Source organism: Myxine glutinosa, chromosome 4 (genome assembly GCF_964187855.1).
Source record: "Myxine glutinosa chromosome 4, kmMyxGlut1.1, whole genome shotgun sequence".
In the NCBI taxonomy this organism is placed as follows: domain Eukaryota; kingdom Metazoa; phylum Chordata; class Myxini; order Myxiniformes; family Myxinidae; genus Myxine; species Myxine glutinosa.
Genome location: NC_136264.1, coordinates 56,470,821 through 56,490,968, shown reverse-complemented (window position 1 = coordinate 56,490,968; position 20,148 = coordinate 56,470,821). Strand labels below are relative to the sequence as shown.

At 48.7% G+C, this 20,148-nt stretch overlaps 1 protein-coding gene across 1 annotated transcript in view; it reads left to right on the top strand.

The window, feature by feature from the left end:
* LOC137425847 (phospholipase A and acyltransferase 1-like) overlaps positions 1-20,148 on the top strand; it is a 41,928-nt gene that overhangs the window by 2,101 nt on the left and 19,679 nt on the right. The window contains exon 3 of the mRNA XM_078775730.1: positions 3,516-3,784. Within this exon, the coding sequence (XP_078631856.1) occupies positions 3,516-3,784 (269 nt within the window). The remainder of the gene's footprint in view (positions 1-3,515; positions 3,785-20,148) is intronic.

Sequence of the window (20,148 nt, the reverse complement as noted above, 5' to 3'; positions counted from 1 at the left end):
CGTGGTCGAAACGTCGTTCGGGCACGGTGAAAGGTGCCAGCGGGGCCTGGGTGTGTCGGTGGACCTTGGCCCGTTGGCAGGCCGTGCAGGTGCTGGTCCAATCGCGGACGTCCCGACGAAGGCCGTGCCAGACGAATCGCGCCGACACCAGCTTCTGGGAAGCTTCCCGGCCCGGGTGGGAAAGGCCGTGGAGGGAGGCGAAGATGCGGCGTTGCCAGGTGACGGGCACGATGGGGCGAGGCTGGCCTTGGGAGACGTCGCAGAGCAGGACAGTGTCCGCGAAGGGGATGTCGGCCAGGCGGAGGCCCGTGTCCGCCGCCCGGAGGGCTTGCACCGTGGTGTCGGTGGTTTGGTCCGCCGCCATAAGCGCAAAGTCCACGCCCAGGTGGACCGCGTTCGCGCTGGCCCGGGAAAGACAGTTGGCCACGGCGTTGTTTTTGCCGGCGACGTGCCAGATGTCCATGGTAAACTCCGACACGGCGGAGAGGTGGCGCTGTTGGCGGGCCGACCACGGCTCCGTGACCTTGGCCATGGCGTAAACCAACGGCTTGTGGTCGACGAACGCCGTGAAAGGTCGGCCCTCCAGGAGGTGGCGGAAATGGCGGACGGCCATGTGTAGACCGAGGAGCTCCCGGTCAAACGTGCTGTATTTGAGCTCGTTCGGCCGGAGCTGCCGGCTGAAAAAAGCGAGTGGCTGCCAAACCCCGTTCACCCATTGCTCATGTACGGCGCCCACCGCGTAGTCGGAGGCATCCGTGGTGAGGGCGATGGGAGTGTTGAGCACCGGGTGAGCGAGCAGTGTTGCGTCGGCGAGGGCCCACTTTGAGCTTTGGAAGGCCGCATCCATTGCTGCGGACCAGGCGATGTCGTGCTTGGCCGGCTTGCCCCGGAGGGCTTCGTAAAGGGGCCGCATGAGTTGAGCAGTGCGGGGCACGAAACGGTGATAAAAATTCACCATTCCCAGGAATTCCTGCAGGGCCTTTATGGTGCGGGGACGCGGGAACGTGGTGATGGCCTCGACCTTGGTTGGCAGCGGCACGGCCCCGTTCTTGGTGATGTGGTGGCCCAAAAAATCAACGGCCGTCGTGCCGAAGTGGCATTTGGCCGGGTTGACGATGAGGCCGTGCTCGCTGAGGCGCCCGAACAGTGTTCGGAGGTGGAGGAGGTGCTCGGCCCGGGACGTGCTGGCGACGAGGATGTCGTCCAGGTAAACGAAAAGGAACGGCAGGTCACGCAGCACGCCGTCCATCAAGCGCTGGAACGCCTGAGCCGCGTTCTTGAGACCAAACGGCATCCGCAAGAATTCGAATAAGCCAAACGGCGTGATGACTGCCGTTTTAGGGACGTCGGCCGCCCTGACAGGTACCTGGTGATATCCTCGTATGAGATCAATTTTCGAAAAAATGATCCGTCCCGCCAGACGGGCGGAGAAGTCTTGGATATGCGGGATCGGGTACCTGTCGGGGGTGGTAGCGTCATTGAGACGGCGGTAGTCGCCACACGGGCGCCATCCACCCCCCAGCTTTGGCACGATGTGCAGTGGCGAGGCCCACGCGCTATCGGAGCGCCGCACGATGCCGAGGTGCTCCAACGCGTCGAATTCGGCCTTCGCCACGGCGAGCTTGGCTGGGTCGAGGCGGCAGGCCCTGGCGTAGACCGGCGGGCCCGTGGTTGGTATGTGGTGCTCGATCCCATGCCATACTGCGACGGCCGAAAACGTCGGCCGCGTGAGGGCCGGGAACTCCGTGAGCAGGCGAGCAAACTCGTTCGCCGCCGGGACGGCGCATGCCAGCTCGGTCGGCGCAGAGCTGCTCAATGTGCATACCAGGGAGCTGAAGGTTTCGGCGTTGATTAAACGACGCCGTTGGACGTCCACCAGCAGTCCGTGTGCGCAGAGGAAGTTGGTGCCTAGCAGAGCCATGGGCACGTTTGCGGTTACAAACGTCCAAGTAAAGCGTTGGCCGCCGAAGCAGAGGGTGACGTTGCGCGGGCCGAAGGTGCGGATGGTCGATCCGTTGGCCGCAACCAAGGAGGGGCCGCAAACCGCGGACTGCCTGTCCTGGTCAGAGGCGGGTATGACGCTCAGTTGGGCGCCGGTGTCGCACAGGAAGCGCCGTCCGGACGCTTTATCCGTGATGAACAGTAAGTTGCCCGTGTGGCCGGCGCTCATGGCTGGTAATGAACGCCGGCCCGGCCGTTTCCCGGCCTGCCGAAGGTGCACGGGGGTCGGCATGTCCGGGCCTTCTGTCCGAACCTGGCATGATAGTAACACCACGCTTGGTCAGGTGGAGGCCCCGGTCGTCGTGCTGGAGGTGGTCGGCTCGGTGTAGCGGCCGCCAATTGCGTCGGCAGTTCGGTCGTCGACCGTGCCGGGTGCTCGGGTGCCATGGGTGTTGCGTCAGACGGCGGTGGGTCCCATGTCGCCGCTGCGATGCGCTGACCTGCGGCGGAGATCTTGTCGGCTTCTCTGGCAAGGGCCCGGGGATCTGTGATCGTCGTGCTTGCCAGGGCGAGGCGTACCGGGTTAGGCAGCTGACGGAGGAACAGCTCCCGGAACAGGAATGCTGGAGAGTGCTCGCCGAGCAGTGAAAGCATGTAGTCCATTCGCTCGGAAGGGCGCGTGTCGCCGAGCTCGGGCAGGTCGAGCAGGCGCCGTGCGCGTTCCGCCGATGGGAGGGCGAAAGCGTCGAGGAGAAGCTTCTTAATCGCGCCGTATTTGTCAGCGGCTGGCGGGCTCTCGAGGAGGCTCAGGGCGTGGGCCGCGGTGGCCGAACCGAGCGCTGCTACCACATGGTGGAAGCGGGTGTCGTCGGCCGTGATGCCTCGCAGGGCGAACAGGGAATCCGCCTGTGCGAACCAAACCGCCGCATGAGCCTCCCAGAAGGTAGGCAGTTTAAGGGCGACTGCCGTGTCCATGTCGGTAGGTCACCAATGAAGGAGCTGGGGCTCCCACGTCGATCGGAAGAATGGACGCGACAAAAAGCTGGAATTCATCTGAGTTGCTTTAATCAAACCAAACACTCGGGCACTCTGAAAAGCCCGTTTATCGGGCAGCAATATATATACATATTATCCCGGAGCGTTTGCCCAGGAAAGGCGAGAGGGGGCGTGGCCCAGCGTCCTGGCTGCGGCCTGGCAAGTTGAGGACGAGCCTGCCCGGGCGTCCTGGACGAGCCCGGCATGGTGATCGCTCCGCGTCCTTGATAGGTGCAAGGCGATTGTGAAAACCCAGCGGTAGCCGCTACAGTATTTCATTTATCACTCATCTTAGGGGATCTCAAATGGTTAGTATCAAGTTAAAACTTGATGTGATCGGAGATCTGGTGATAATGTCGTTTTTTTTGCAAAGGTCCGACACTTCAAAATTTGGCACAATACCACTGACGCCGACTTATTGTTTTAGGAATATTTTGGGCCAGAAGTCCAGAGCGTGTACTGTTTTAGACAATTGCTTTGATCACTCAAGTCGAAGACACATTGACAACATTGATTCTTCTCTTAATCTCTCCCAACAGGTGTAGGCCTGGCATCTTCTTCTGCTAGTTCAGGATCTGTGTTTAGTGGGACCCCAACTGTGAAGAAAGAAAAATTGAAGATTGTTGTTGGTGTTCATCGCTATCGCATCAACAATAAATACGATCATCATTATGAACCATTGCCAGCAAAAGTGATTGTGGAGAGAGCCCTCTCCCGAGTTGGTCAGGACTTCCCCTTCAGAATCCTCTCAAACAACTGTGAACACTTTGTGACCCTATTGCGCTATGGGGAGCCCGTTTCTCAACAGGTAAGGATGTGTCACAACAACACATTCCGGCAATTGAACAACTTCATTTTCTGCTGGATTCAAACGTAGGGTGTTACGACCTAGCCCTTGGGTAGAGGGCTCGCGGCATAGCCTATTGCTCCGGAGATCCTAATTGACGTACTTAGGAGGTCAATACGTTTCCTGTTGGTGGGTCCCCTGTTGGTGAGTTGCGCCGTTTAAGCAGCCAGATATGACCGAGCGGGATTATCTGAGTGCTAACGCAACTTTGCACCTCCCGCCCCCCCCCCACCCCCCCAACTCACCGATACACAGTATGCAAATGTGTGCTAGTCCAGCAATGCAATGCAAGTTCAAAAATGAATGCACATCCCTTACTCAGGATAAACGAAACTGCAGGTTTTTCTACCAAGCCATGCACAAAAAAAACAACAGAAAAATTCGATTGACATGTGGAAATAAAGAAATAAGTCATGAAATCAGTACAGACAGGTGCAGGGGCAAGACACGCAACAATCAAACACCCCAACAGATATCTCTTTAATCCCAAGGGGAGGGGAAGGTGAAGCAAAATAACAAAATAATTTTTGCAGTGGTATCAAATAAAAGGGGGGTAAAAGAGTAATGGAAAGAGAATGATGGGGGGAAGAATTCTAGCCTGTTTTAGATGACTCTCAGTGGTCTTATCTCAGCCGCAGTTCCCAAAGATGGTGCCTCACCACCTACCTCTCTCCCCCTTGGGTCGCTTCCTCACACTCCATGAACCAATCGATCAGCGCTACCCTTCCAAATCTTACAACATAATGAAACGCACCTTTCTTCAGGTTTGGCCATCAATACTCGCCGAGCACGACACGCTTCTGCGCTCTTCCATTTTTGAGATCTGATGCATATGTACCAGGCCCTCATAGGCCTACTTCCAGTAGCGGACTGGGTCTTAAAACCGGCCCGGGCATCCTTCACCTAGGTCGGCCCATTATTCATTTATATGGTGCTTATCTGAGAAAATAGACGAAATGCTTGAAAAAAACAAAAACAAATAAAATCCACTAAAAATTACATTTATTTTCAGTAACACAAGCACATGTCATGTCTAAGAGAGTAGGTGCCTGCGCAGTTCGCTGCTTCTGGCAGCCACACCATCAATGACATCCTTAGTTTCAAGTTTGGCCAGGATCCCTTTTTCCACAGACGTCAACATGAACGCCTCAAGATGTTCTTGTGTCATTGTACTTCGCAGACGGCTTTTGATTCTCTTCAAAGCAGAGAAAGACCGTTCACATGCCACTTGTGACACAGGCAGCGTTAGCAGCAGCTTGTAGGCAAGCCCAATGCTCTTGTAGGCATCAGTGAAGAGGTTCAACTTGAGGAGCACCTTGTAGCAGCAGAGAGGACAGGCTTTACATGACTTACATGTACTTGGCAGAGTCTTCCTGTCCTGTTCAGACTCACTGTTCTCCTACACTGTATAAGCATCTGCTACTGATAGTTTCAGTGTTGACCCTTGTTCTCCAAGGCTTCGCAGTTCTTTTCATAGTTGTTCCGCAGTGACACCATCATCAAATCTCAGCAAATGTTTATGCAGCTCTTCCATAGCTCCCGATGGCACTTGATCAAAGTTCCTTGGGTGGAGAAGTGAGAGATCAGCATACAATGTTGATGTTGCTGATCTGTCAAACCGCTGCTCAATGCTGCTCACAATAGTGTCCACTATTCGGTTGTTCACTTCAATGCGATACTTCTTTACTGGGTCAGAAGCTGATGTAGCCTCATCTATGAACAGTTCGTCATCAATGCGTTTGTGCCGTCTTTGCCGTTTTATAGGAAGGGACTCTTCCATAACAAGATTTACATCCATTTCATCCAGCTGGTCATGAGCCCATTGAACAAACTTTGCAGCTGCATCATGACAAGCTTGGAAGTCATCCCGTAGCATCTGCATATTCTCTAGCAATTCATCCACCATCCGGTGCACAGTCAGCAGATCCAATTGCACCGTTTGTAGGTACTTGGAGAGCGCTGTAGTGCGGGAGAATACTTGCAGATATACTTGTGCAGTCAGAATTGTTTCAAACTGCAGGAGACTGGCAATGTATCCCTGCACCTTGGCCTTAACAGCTGCTTGGATCTGGTCAGCAACTAGTATGGCATTAAGAGTGGTGATAACTTCCATGAAAAGCGCTCCAGTTGGGTTGTTGAATGAACCAAAAACCTTCTTCAAGGCGGCATCCATTGACCACCATCTAGTTTCTCCGATAGTTCCCATTTGTTTCACAGTAGTGGAGTGTCGACTCCAGATGTTCATTCGCTGATAAGATTCCCGAAAGAACACTGCAATGTCATTCATTAGTGAGAACAGTGATGCGCTAGTGACCACAACACTTGTAGCTTCGGTCACAACGAGATTTAACACATGTGTGTGGCACCAAATATGGATCTGCATTGGAGCTTCCTTTGATAGCAGAGTACTGGAACCTTTGTAGCGCCCCTGCATGTTTGCTGGACCATCAGTTGAGTTTCCAACACACTTCTTGAGGCCAAGATTCAGTCCTAACAAGACTTCAGAAACAAGTTGCACAAAAGCTTCACCAGTAGATTCCTCACATTTCACCACACTCACTAATCTTTCTTGGATAGTGCCAGTGCTATCAACATATCGAAGAACAACAGAGCACTGGTCTTGTGTTGAGATGTCTTGAGTGGTATCAATTTCCACAGCAAACAGCAAATTTCACTTCCGTTTCCGGTCTTGCTGGCGAGGGTTCGTTTATTCTCAGCTCTCCATGCTATCCATCGAAATCGAAGTTAAGTAATTGTTCCCATTTGTATTTTCGTTATAACTATTTATTTTATGGTGTATATATTGTCTCCCGACGAAGATTTTCGGTGCAAATCTTTCATACCTGTATTGATAATCGTGTTAATTCGGGTCGTGTTTTGAGGCCTTGTAGTTGTACAGTGAACACTGTACAACCTTGAGGCTTTGTTTTTCTCTCAGCGGTCCGTGTTTTTGTGATCCAATAACTTTCGTTCTCTGTTTTCCCAATCTTTTCACCCCATAGCCCTCTTCCTTGTGTAAATCACAACTCAAAAAAATCCAAAAAAAAAACATTTCCTTCTCTGTTCTCATTCGTTTATTCATTCTTATTCGTTCGTTCGTTCGTTCTTCGACCACGTGTTTCTCCCCCATTTCCCCAGATAGATTGTCAAATTTCAACTCGTTATTTTATCGTCCATGCGTTATTGTTTTGATTATAGTTACTTTTGGTTTGAATTTCCTGTAACTTGTAATTATTTAATCGTGTTCTGCTCCTCGTGTGCGGCCTTGTAGTTGTACCCCCGTCGGTGTTTGTTATCTTAATCGTGTTTTGCTTTGCTCTTAGTTTTTTTCCCTTCTACCCCGAACATAATACTCTGTCTAACGTTCTAAATCCCCACCTCCCCCCCCCCCCCCCACCCCCAAAAACCAAACAAACAAAAAAAAAACCAAAAACATTTATTTTCCTTTCTCCACGTGTACTGTTGACTCATCCTGTATTTTCTGTCCAGGTGTGCTGTTCGCCCCGCCCCCATTAACTCCTTGCCATCCACCGTTTGCCCTTCACGTGACTCGTGGTGGTCCCTCTCGGCTCTCCCCCCGTTGGTATTTTTGTGCACATAAGATTGTTCACGGTTCTGTTTAAATATTATTTAAATATGTATAACCTTTCCCCTTCAGTGTTTTACTCAGTGGTATTTTACAACACGCTGTTTTTCTTCCTATTTAAAAGGCTTTTCTCAATTTTCTCTCCAACTCATTCCACCTCAAAAAAAAGAAATTCAATATCTTATACGTCTCCCTCACTACATGGTCTAAATTCACATTCATTCCATCCCTCCTCCATCATTCTGAACCGGATTGCTAACTTGAAAATCACAACAAACCCAATTTGTTTTCAATGTTCGTCTTTCATTAATCATCCACTTTCTAAACTCCCCTCTTGCCCCTCCCATCCAAATCCCTCCCCTTGCACCTACACTCCTAAACTCCCCCCTTGCCCTGCCACTCTTAAACTCCCCCCCTACCCCTCCACTCCTGAACTCCCCCCTTGCCCTTCCACTCCTGAACTCCCCCCTTGCCCTTCCCCTCCTAAACTCCCCCCTCACTCCTCCCCTTCAAACCTCCCCCCCAACCCCTCCCATTCAAATCTCCCCCCATACCATTCCTCTCCAATTCTCCCTCCTCTCCCCTCCTCCTCAAAGCTGCCTCCTCCCCACTTCGTCTCCCTTCTATCTCATACCTCCACCCCCCCCAACCTTCTTCTTTCCTCTGCCCCCCCTCAAACAACCCCTCACTGTGCCTCATCCCTTCACCTTCAAACCTTTCATCCTCCTCATCCTTCCCTTTCTTGGAACTCTTCTGCAATCGCTGACACACTAACAACTGCTCTCCCTACCTCCCCCTCTCATCCTTCATCTTCCCCTACTCCTCCCCTCCCCTGTCCTGTACCCGATGCTCCCCCTCTCTCTTCATTAACGGTATGGACCTCAAACATCCGGGGCCTTCGCTCAAACCTGACTGATCTCTCCATACAGGTTGCTTCTGACAATCCAGACTTGATCTGCTTAACAGAGACTTTCCTCCTTCAAGATGTCTCTGATTCCTTAATATCTCTTCCTGGTTACTCCCTCCTCCGGTATGATAGACCTGAGCCTCGGCCTGGTGGTGGGGTGGCTATCTTTATCAAAAACTCTCTTCCTCACTCTCCTTGCACTGCCCTCTCTCCTCCTCACCCCCAGGAGTACCTCTGGCTACGGCTTCCTCTCCGCTCCCACCTTTTGTTCATATGTGTTCTGTACCGTCCCCCAAACAGTGATGACTCCATCTACATTTCACTGTCTGACAACATGGACCAACTTCTATCCACTCATCCCAACTCTCTCTTCCTCATATGTGGTGACTTCAATTGTCATCATGCCACCTGGTTGGGTGTGGGTTCCTCTCTCACCAGTCATGGCACCTCAGCAAAGGACTTCTGTGACTCACTGGGATTGACACAATCTGTCAATTTCCCGACCCGGATCTCAGCCAATGGAGTATCTTCTCTTCTAGACTTGGTTATGACTAACTTCCCTGCTAATGTCTGCTGCTCTTCTTCTGCTCCAATCGGTTCTTCTGATCATGTGCTTGTCAAAGTGGACATCTCTCTGGCCATTCTCAGAGAGCCTCCTCAGCGTCGACGAGTCTGGCATTTCACTCAGGCCGACTGGGACGGTCTTCAAGCAGCCATCAATCGTCTGGATTGGTCTCCCATCTCCACTGCCTCTGACATCAATTCTTCCTGGGAATTCTTCCAAAGCAAACTGATCTCTCTCATGCACAGATTTATCCCATCTCGCCTTCAGTTGTCTTACCCTTCCTCCCGTCCATGGTACACTGAATCTTGTGGTGAGGCAGTTGCCCTGAAACAACTTGCCTTTGCCTCTTGGAAGGGTAATCCAACTGAAGGAAATCTCAGTTCCTTCCACCAAGCTCGGAACAAGTGTGTGTCTACCCTCAGGAGTGCCAGGAAGCACTATCTCTCCTCACTCAAGAATGAACTCTCAAACCTGTCTCCTTCCTCCAAATCCTGGTGGCGTCTGGTCAAATCCGTTTCTGGTGTTTGTTCCCCCTCCATCCCCTCCCTTACCTCAAATGGCCACACAGTTGACATCGCACGTGACAAAGCCGAATGCCTCAACTCTGTGTTTGCCTCAAAATCCTTAGTCCCAAACCCATCTCTCTCTGTTCCCACCTTTCCCAGTCGAACCAAACTGCTCCTGGACTCTGTGACCTTCTCTCCTGACAAGGTGGAGGAGTTTTTGTCAAACCTCGACTCTGATTCTGCAACTGGACCAGATGGCATCAGCCCACGGGTCCTAAAATCCTGCTCTGCCGCTCTATCTCACCCTCTCTCTGTTCTTTTCACCCTATCTTTTGCTCAAGGTCATCTGCCAGCATCCTGGAAATCAGCAAACATTACCGCTTTACACAAAAAAGGTGCAAAAACAGATCCTTGCAACTACAGACCAATCAGCCTGCTCCCAATTATCAGCAAAGTCATGGAATCCATCATTGCTTCGGATATGAAATCTTTCCTCTTCTCCAATGGCTTGATCTCTGATCATCAATTTGGTTTCAGACCAGGTCACTCTACTCTGGACATGCTGCTTCTGCTGTCTCAACAATGGATGGAGGTCCTCAATGCCAAACAGGAAATCAGAGCTGTCTCCCTTGACATATCACGTGCCTTCGATACGGTCTGGCACCCAGCTCTGCTCACCAAACTCTCCTCCTATGGTATCCATGGAAATCTCCATGCATGGCTTGCGGACTTCCTCTCTGGTCGTAGTCAACGTGTGGCCCTGAATGGATTTCTCTCATCTCCCCTTCCCGTTCAGGCTGGAGTTCCCCAAGGCAGTGTGCTGGGCCCTGTGCTTTTTCTGGTCTTTATCAATGATCTCTCCGACTCTCTGGAAAATCCTCTGTATCTCTTTGCTGATGACTCCACTCTCTGCCGCTCCATTCCTCTTCCCTCAGATCGGCAGTCTGCAGCCTCCTCACTCTCTGAAGACCTGGACAAAATCACAGACTGGTCAAACATGTGGAACATGTCTTTCAATCCTGACAAATCTCACACTCTTACTATGTCTCTCCGAAAAGATCGACTGGACAACCCTCCCATCTACTTTCTCAACAATCCTCTCCAAGAAGTTCTGTCACTCAAGCTTTTGGGTCTCACCATCTGCCATGATCTTTCTTGGGAAAACCACATTTCCAAGCTGGCCTCCAAAGCAAGTCGCCGACTGGGCATCCTCCGTCGTGCGAAGTCCTTCCTAGGCACACCTGAGCTCCTCACCACATACAAGGCTTTCATCCGCAGCTCAATGGAATACTGTTCTCCCCTATGGGCTGGTGCTCCTGCCTCACACCTGGATCGGCTTCACGCTGTTGAATCCAAAGCTTTCAGAATCATTGGAATCTCCCGGGATGAAGCTATCTCTGAGGGCCTTTCACTCACTCACCGCAGGCAGGTAGGTGGTCTTTCTGTCTTCTACCGACTCCTCTCCGGCCTTGCTCCCCCAGCTCTCTCTGTGCTCTGTCCCCCAAATATTCCTACAGGTCGCACAAGATCTGCCAGCCACCCTCTGATGGTTAAACTGCCGAAATCTCGGCTCTCTGCTCACCTTCACTCTTTCTTTCCTCTTTTCTCCCGCCTCTGGAACAAACTCCCATACTCACTTCAATCACACTCCTCCCTCCAGGTCTTCAAAACAGCTGTTCACCACCATCTCTTATCTTCCCCCATCCAAAACCTTGATCTTTTCTACCCCCACTAATTCACCCCAGATCCACCTTGTTTGAAATTCCAACTTCTTTCCTGGAAGTCTTGGCAGTGTCCATACGTTTTATACCTCTCCCACCCCCCCCCCCCCTTCCCATGCCTTCCCCCCAAAGCCCTCTCCCTCCCACAGTTCTCTCGATGTCTCCATGTTTCTCGGTCCCTGCTCTCAAATGTTGTGTTTGTGTCCTTCCCCCTCTCTCCCCATCTTGTCTACCGCTCCCGATGTTATTTGTTTTGTGTGTCTGTTTGTCTTTCTGTGTGATTAATGTTCGCTCTTTCACGAGCCTCGATCTTGTATACAAAAAAAACAAACAACAAAAAAAAAACATGTCTGTTACTTCTTCAGAAATCCACTGACTTATCTTATCCTGGATAACTGTGATAACATAATTCACTGTAGTTTTAGACAGCAAAGTTACCAAGGAGCCTCGACCTCGTGAACTCTTTGCCTTCTCATGTTGCTTCTTGCTGTTCTGGACAACGTGAAAGAGATGATCGGCTGTGCAGGAATTAATACTTCCGAAGTAGTTTTACAACTTCCAGAAATGTACCATGGTCTATCTCCTCATTGTCAAGTGTGTATGCTGCTTCTTCATTACTTCCTTTGTAGCTCAGTCCCCTCTTACCAATGAGTTTGACCACATCCACAACTCTTTCCATCACTTGTCGTCTCTTTCTAACCTCATCATGATGGCTACGTGCGAGCAGGTGAGAAACGCTGGACTGTTGTCGATCTACCAGGTATGCTGTAGAGCATCTCAAATGAAAAGAAGAGCGTTCATGTTCTTCAACACGTGTATGTACATGTCGCCAGTCAGTCATTCCCTCGATGAACGTGGACCAGTCTGAGGTGCTGGAAAATGCCAAGCACACTGAACAGTGAAGAGAATGATTGTCCTTGTTGTATGACAACCACCATCTCTGTTTGTACCATCTTTTCGCATGAAACACCTCTTGACCACTCGGTTGTCAGTTTTTTGATTAGGGTGGTAATTCCAAAACAGCAAACAATCTTCATCTCTACATGGTTTCTTAAAGTAGTTAATCGAAAGGTATCCCTCCTCTGCAAGTGCAACAGCTGCAGCAGGTACATCTCTCTCAGATCACCGCACCTGTTCGTGTTCACCAATTTGCACAAATTCTGCCGATTCAGCTGCCAATTGGTCATCTACTGATTCAGCTGCCAATTGATCATCTACCAATTCAGCTGCTGATGGTCCAGCTACCGATTCAGTATCCTTATCCCCGTGTTCACTGACTTCACCAGGCCCAGTATTAGTACTCTTGAACAGATCCAAAAGGTTTCTGCACTTTGAAGCACTATCTGACAGTTTTTTTTCTTTCGATCACACTCCTTCTCAGCACCTCCTTTTCTTCTCTTCTGGTTTGCTTTATCCATTGTTGGTTACAGATGCAGATGCTGAATTTTTTTTTTTTTTAGCATCGTAAGCCAGTTCGCAACATTGTTATCAATACTGGATCAGTAGTAAGTAGACCTATCTAAACTTACTTGGCCTATCGGCTCAAAATCCTTTTTACTGTTGATTTGGTAGTTTTTACAATGAAGGAAACACGTATCGGAGTACATACGACATAGCGATTGTGAATGTAACAGCTCTGAGGTGTCTTTCGCTTCGCATCGCAGTGACAGTGAGCACCAATATGGCGGCTGTAAGACTAAAATCTGGCTTAAAACCCCCTCACCTCACAGCCTTCAACCAGACATATTAACACGCTCCTCCCCCTTCATTCCCGTTCTTCAAAGCAAAGCGGTAAAAATTGTTGTGTCGCCCTTATATATGACGAGCAACGGTACCCGCCCTAGGGGCGGGGATTCAATTAGGAGGCGCGATTTATTTTAACATCCGTTAAATATCACGCAAATCATCAAAATCTAAAGTGTTTTTAGAATTTAAATTTAAAAAACCACATCACTGTTCATATCGGTAAATATTATTCCATCGTGTTTCAAATCGTGATTAGTGATATCAACTGTACGCTTTTCTTTAGGAAAAAAAATGGAATGATTTTGTACGGAACCTCTTCTTCAGCTTGGAACTTCAGGGTAGACGACATTGCTGATAAAAGTTCCTTTTCTCTCTTTGAAGTTCTTGGTAAACATTTTGATATTGTCACTGCTGCCAACACGACGGCATGGCATTATTCATAACATTCATTCATTCATTCATTCATCTAATGATCATTAAACATTATTCTTACGCTCCTTAAACGTTCATTAAACGATTACGAAAATAAAAACGAAAAACATTACGAAATTACGTTCACACCGTCACATCAAACACTACTGTGAACACAAAAGTCACAAACATCGTCACAAACGTTACGTTACGTAATTCAAACCGTGAACACATCGAATATTGGAGAGCCCGTTGCGCAAAGGATTTGTTTTCTCTGGTGCGTGTTACTGGGTGGGTACCGTTGCTAGTAATTATAATGAGGAGTCAGGGGCGACCTTTTGAACTTTTGATATTTAGCGGGGAATCCCCGGGGGTGGAGGCAGAAGTTTTCCGTGACAATTTTTTTTTTCAGCAGTTTTTTTATCCAGCCGAGCGGCCCATTTTTTACCCAGCGGTCCCAGCCCACCGGGCATTGCCCAAATGCCCTATGGCCAGTCCGCCCATGCCTACTTCCTCACCAACTCCACACGGGTCCCTCCTACATGAACCTTACCAGGTGAGTTATTCGCCGAAAAATTGGGCACTCACCTAGCCTTTTGATTCCCGACTTTTCACTCTCGCCGGCCATGCCTCTTTGCCTGCCAGTCGCCCTCCTCTTCGCACACCAGTTCACCGCCTCTTCTTTCTCACTCTCTTCTATTTCCTTTTCAAGGCACACACAAAGTTCTGCCCCATGAAATTATGTGGAGGCCTTGAAAGGGGGGAAGAAGGTAGATAAGGAAGGTCTTTTAACAGAAGAATGAAAATGAAATTGTCAGTAATTAAGAAAAAGGAGCTATTCTCGTCCCCCAGCCGACCTGACAGTTCATCAAGATGCACTTTGAGTGTCCCTTCTGTATTGCGCAATCCTTTCACAATATTATTAGGCCTTTGGCCTTTACAATTGGCCTTTGAAGCCTACTCCACGATGTCAAACCTGCTCCACGATGTCAAACCTCCTCCACGATATCAAGCCGACTCCACGATGTCAAACCTGCTCCACGATATCAAACCTGCTCCACGATATGAAGCCTGCTCCACGATGTCAAACATGATCCACGATGTCAAACCTGCTCCACGATGTCAAACCTGCTCCACGATGTCAAACCTGCTCCTCGGTATCAAACCTCCTCCATGATATCAAGCCTGCTCCACGATGTCAAACCTCCTCCACGATGTCAAACCTACTCCACGATGTCAAACCTGCTCCACGATATCAAGCCTGCTCCATGATGTCAAACCTACTCCACGATGTCAAACCTGCTCCACAATATCAAGCCTGCTCCACGATATCAAGCCTGCTCCACGATGTCAAACCTACTCCACGATCTCAAACCTGCTCCATGATGTCAAGCCTACTCCACGATATCAAACCTACTCCACGATGTCAAACCTGCTCCATGATGTCAAACCTGCTCCACGATATGAAGCCTGCTCCACGATATCAAGCCTGCTCCACAATGTCAAACCTGCTCCACGATGTCAAACCTGCTCCATGGTGTCAAACCTGCTCCATGATGTCAAGCATGCTCCATGATGTCAAACCTACTCCACGATGTCAAGTCATTATACATTCCCACTGCACTTCTGGACAGTCAAACACACTTAAAACCTTCCCTGAACAAGGTCATCCCTAACTCGGTTTTTAGTCCAGTCAATCTAACAAATTATATGGCTTAACCCACCACTAATTGCAACAGAACGTTTTTTACTGCTATGCATTTCAGGAATGTCTCCTAAACACCATACTAAAAGTATACCAAAATATATTTGGGAGAAATGCTTCAAATGTGCGTAATATGCAAATTAGCTGTTGCCATGAGGAAAAAAAGCGATTTTCCACAGTAATTCTGTATCTAGGTATCCAATCATGAGAAATTAAGTAGGTAGACCCATATTTTCAGGGTTGACAAGCGTTACGCCTCGGTCCCCTGTCGGTGAAGTGATGTGAGTTGACAAAGTGGAAGACGTAAGGCGGCCATCTTGGATTTTGACGTGGCAACCCAATTTTCAATAGTGTTCTCCCTTATGCCTAGATACACCCACACACCAGATTAGAAGTTAGTAGTTCGTTTATTTTTCAAGATATTTCACTCACAAGTTTCAGACATATATATGGTGGCGGCCATCTTGGATTTTGACGTGGCGAACGAATTTTCAATAGCATTCTTCTTTATGCCTAGATACACCCACTCACCAAATTAGAAGTTGGTATTTCGCTTATTTTTCAAGATATTCCGCTCACAAGGTTCAGACATACGTGGCGTCAGACATACAAGGCGGCGGCCATCTTGGATTTTGACGTAGGTTGCACCCACACACAAAATTAGAATTCGGTCCTTCGCTTACGCACGCATGCACGCACATACGCACGCATGCACGCACGCACACACGCACGCACGGACGGACGGACGGACGCACACACAGACGGAGGGGAAAACCATTGTCCCCCTTTCGCTCAGCAGTGCCACGGGGGACAATTATGAAAAGTTCATTTCTGGATCAATTATATGCATACAATTCAATGAAGTATGCAAACTAGATGCCACCGTTATTCAAAAAAACATTTCTGCCAGAATTCTCTTGACCCAATCTTGACAAGTGAAATGTGTATACCCATATTTTCATGGTCATTGGATATGATTAGCACATTTTTGGATTAATTATATGCATACAATTATGCAAAAATGCAATTAGCTATCCTCATTATATGAAACTGCTGTTTAACTCTGTGCATGTTTTCGATTCTGTTGCAGAGTACCGTATCTAATAAGGATTTGTGGTGTGACTGATGAACATTGACAAGAGCATATTCTACTATAACAAGAGTTTAGCGGTGGCCAGGAGGCTCATATTTTCAGGGTTAGTGCATACATACGAGTAAAACATTTTGGAAGAATTATATGCATACATTTATATTAAATACGAAAATTAGCTTCTTCCGGAAATTACCTCAGCACACGGGAAAGAATCAATTGACTTGCAAAGAACTACGAGCGATGGAAGTTAATGATCCCACATACAATATTGACCTTCTCTGGGAAGTGTCATTTATGCTTCGTCCATGAAGGCCAGCATGGTCTGGAATGATGCAAGGAGTTCATCACGGTCAGTTTCCTGGTAAATCAACTGTGCAATCCTTGCCGATGATCGACATGGATCCTCGCGATATGTCGTGTATCTTCTCAACACTTAGTTATGTGTGTGAACAATCCAAGGGATACAACATCACTCCAGTGATTACATTTGACCAACCACTGTGGTGGAAAGCCTTGATGATAATAGAATCAGAGCCCAGTGACAGTGACTTAAAATCGATTGTCTTGAGACTCGGAGGCCTTCACATGGAAATGAGCTTTTTAGGCGCTATCGGACATCTTATGGCTGGAAGCGGTCTACAAGAAGTCTTTGAAGTCGTTTATGCCGGAAATGCTGTAAAGCATGTGCTTAGCGGAAAGGCAATCTCAAGCGCTGTACAAGGACACCTCTTGGTGGATTCTGCCCTCAATGCGATGCTGGTAGCGAATGCACACAACCGCCCCCTGCCAGCATATTCCGATATTGACCAAGTGGAGGGAACAGCAGAGAATCATTCTGAAGAGTCAGACATGATACATGAACAGATGGAACCGGTTGTGGAAGATGACATCATCCAGGAGGAGGAGGAGAATGATCAAGAACAAAACAAAGACTTGTTTGAACTGGTGAACTATTTGATCGCTTAATGGTAGATCCAGGTGTTGCTGATGAGGTGTCCTCCTCAGAAGCTCTCAGGCGCATGTCTGAGAAGCTGAAGGAAGAAAAGAACTCTGTGAATGATCTACGAACAGCCCGCCCATGGCTGCAATATATGGATATGGTAGAGATCTTAAGGAAATTCAAAAAAGCAGAGCGTATGGGTAATTGTATGCTGCACCTTCAGGCCGTACATGATATGCTTCTGTACTTTGCAGCAGCAGGGCACAATCTGTACACCAAGTGTGCGTACTTGTACCTTCAAATGAGGAAACAACTTGACAAGAATCACCCAGAAGTGCATAGGAGTTTCATGAATGGACTTCATGTCGTTAGAAGAAGTGAACGTTATTGGGCTGGCCTAACAACCGACCTTGTGATAGAACAAGCGCCCATGAGGAGTATGAAGACCAGTGGTGGCTTAACTAGAGGCAAAGGAATGGCCGAGATACAGAGATTGATATGGTTACTGGCAATGCCAGCCTGTGCTGAAGTGAATTGTGCCATGCAGGAGCTCACAGGTGTGACCTATGATACCAGTGAACAGCACAAGGACAATTCCAAATCAAGACAACAATGTGATGTAAAAGACATATATGAACTGCTTGGAGCCTTCAATAAATGGAACCCTTTCAACAGTGAACCATCTCTACATGGTATTTTGAGTGGCGTTACTGCACATGACACAGCGAATGTTGATAACGCCCTTTATGTGCGGCAAACTATACCAGAATCCATGGTTGGGAAGAGTGTGTATGACTATTCATTCCAATGCAAAAAACAAGCAGTCACACTTGGGTCAAAGACAGCTGTTGTCATTGATGGAGACTCAGTGCAAGTTGATCCACAGTTGTTTTTCCAACGACTCAGCGTAATTGCCACGAGTGAAACACAAGAAGATCCAGCATCTTTGTTCAAGTATGAGCTCTGCAGACTGTAGTTATCCTCCAGCACTCTTCGACTCCTCAGGTCTTCCTGGGAAGCCAAATAAACCAGCGCTTGGTGATGCAATTTGGGAACTTGTTAAACATGACCAGTCAGATCCAACTGGTGATGTCCACGATGTGTTTAATGGAGGTGCCCTCATGCAACATCTGCCATGGTCATCTGGGCAAACTTTCGAAAGTATATGTCACACATATATTACTTATGTGATAAGCAGGTATGGGAAGGCAACAATTGTCTTCGACGGCTACGAGGACGGTCCCACGATCAAGGATGCCACACATCGGAGACTGGTAGGAAGTTGCATCGGACCAAATGTCACTTTCACTGGTCAAACAGTCCTGAAGCTGAAGAAGAACGAGTTCCTCGCAAACACAATCAACAAACAACGCTTCATGTACATCCTAAGTGACTCCCGAGAGAAGGCGGGATGTCTGACTATTCATGCCAATGGGGATGCTGATGTGCTGATTGTCCAGACTGCAGTGGATTCTGCAAAGACAATATATACAGTTCTTGTTGGTGACGACACAGACCGACTGATTCTTCTTTGCGACCATGCCGACATGCAAGGCAGGGACATATTTTTCAAGCCTGAGCCAAAACTTAACGCAAAGAAATGTCGAGTATGGAATATCAAAAATACCAAGACGACCTTGGGAATGAATATCTATGACAGAATGCTATTTGTACATGCCCGGCTTGGCTGCGACACAACATCCAGTGCGTATGGCATTGGCAAAGCTGTTTCCCTGAAGCACATACAAAACAACGTCCAATTCATGAAACATGCCGACCTGTTCACCCAGGAGGGACATGCACCAAAGGATGATATAGTTGCAGCAGTGGAGAAGGCCCTTGTGTGCATGTACAATGGAAATCAAGATGAAAGTATTTTTGTGATTTTGCCATAAAGGCAAACCCCCTTTTGTTAATTGCACGACAACATGTAGCCTGCAGTAGTTAGTTATTTCTTATTGAATGTAAAGATTAGCCCCTTCCCATTGTGTAATAATCCAGAGCAATATGCGTTGAGAGTAGGCAGGATTTCAAACCTTCGTGTGGTTAAGGGAGGACATTTTAATGTGCAGGAAGGCGTGGCCAAAAGAACAGGCCCACGTGACAAATGAGGGGTCGGGGGCACGTCACCAGCAAGCGACCAATGGGTTGTGAAACCTCCCCAAATGAAAGAGGGAAGGAGGACTGAAACCTTCATTGGGGGAGGAGGGATTGAAGGCCAGCACGTGACTAACCTCAGCAAATGGGAGGCTGTGCAACATTCTGGAAGCTTTTCGGGTCTGATAAAACCCCCACCCATCGCATTTCCAGCCTCTTGATTTTGCTTCACCGGCGACATGGCTCTTGCTTTTTGCGTCAACGCCCGACCCCCATCGCTCTTCGCCGATCTCTCGCTCTGATCTGGTGGACCTGCAAGCGTTGGCCCCTCCCGCGACTCATCTCGAAGCTGGTCATTCCACCTGCGCTGAATATAGCCCTGCCTGCGTTGCAGCTTGTCCAACCTGTGCTGAAGTTCGTCCGTGCTGACTTCGAGGCGGCGGTTTGTCCTTCGTACCTTACCTCATCTAGGCTGCACATCTGGATCGAGGATCGAGCTGCACATTGCGCACACCAGACCAAGTGGCCACCATCGAGTCAATCCCAGCACGTACATCAGTACGAGAATAACCAGTGTGTCATTCCCCTGTGTGTGTGAGTGTGTGAAGGCGCCTGTAGGGTTTATTATAGGTAAGGAATTGGTACGGTTGCACATTCGTCTTTTTCACTGTGCCTTCTAAATAAAAGGCTGTACATTTTGTTACTTTCAAACCTGTTCGGGTACCTTTTTTCTCCATTGGCCTAGCATCATCCGAGACCGAATTTCGCTTGAATCAGGTCCGTAAATCACGTCAGGTTACGCCACTTTCCACACTGCGCCAATCCGCTCGGCACACAATAAAGTGTGGGAAACGAGGGTTCGATCCCCGGTTTCTTCGGCCGCGTGTCTTGAAGGTATTTGGGATTATTTGACCAGCAAACTCTTCGGCGCGTGGCTGGGAGGTTGGCGATCGGAATTGCTTAACAATCCGTCAATCGCGAGCTTAGTCGTGGTCGGCGGCCTCAGTGGACCTGGATTTTGAGGGGGAGCGGGGTAATAAACTCTCCT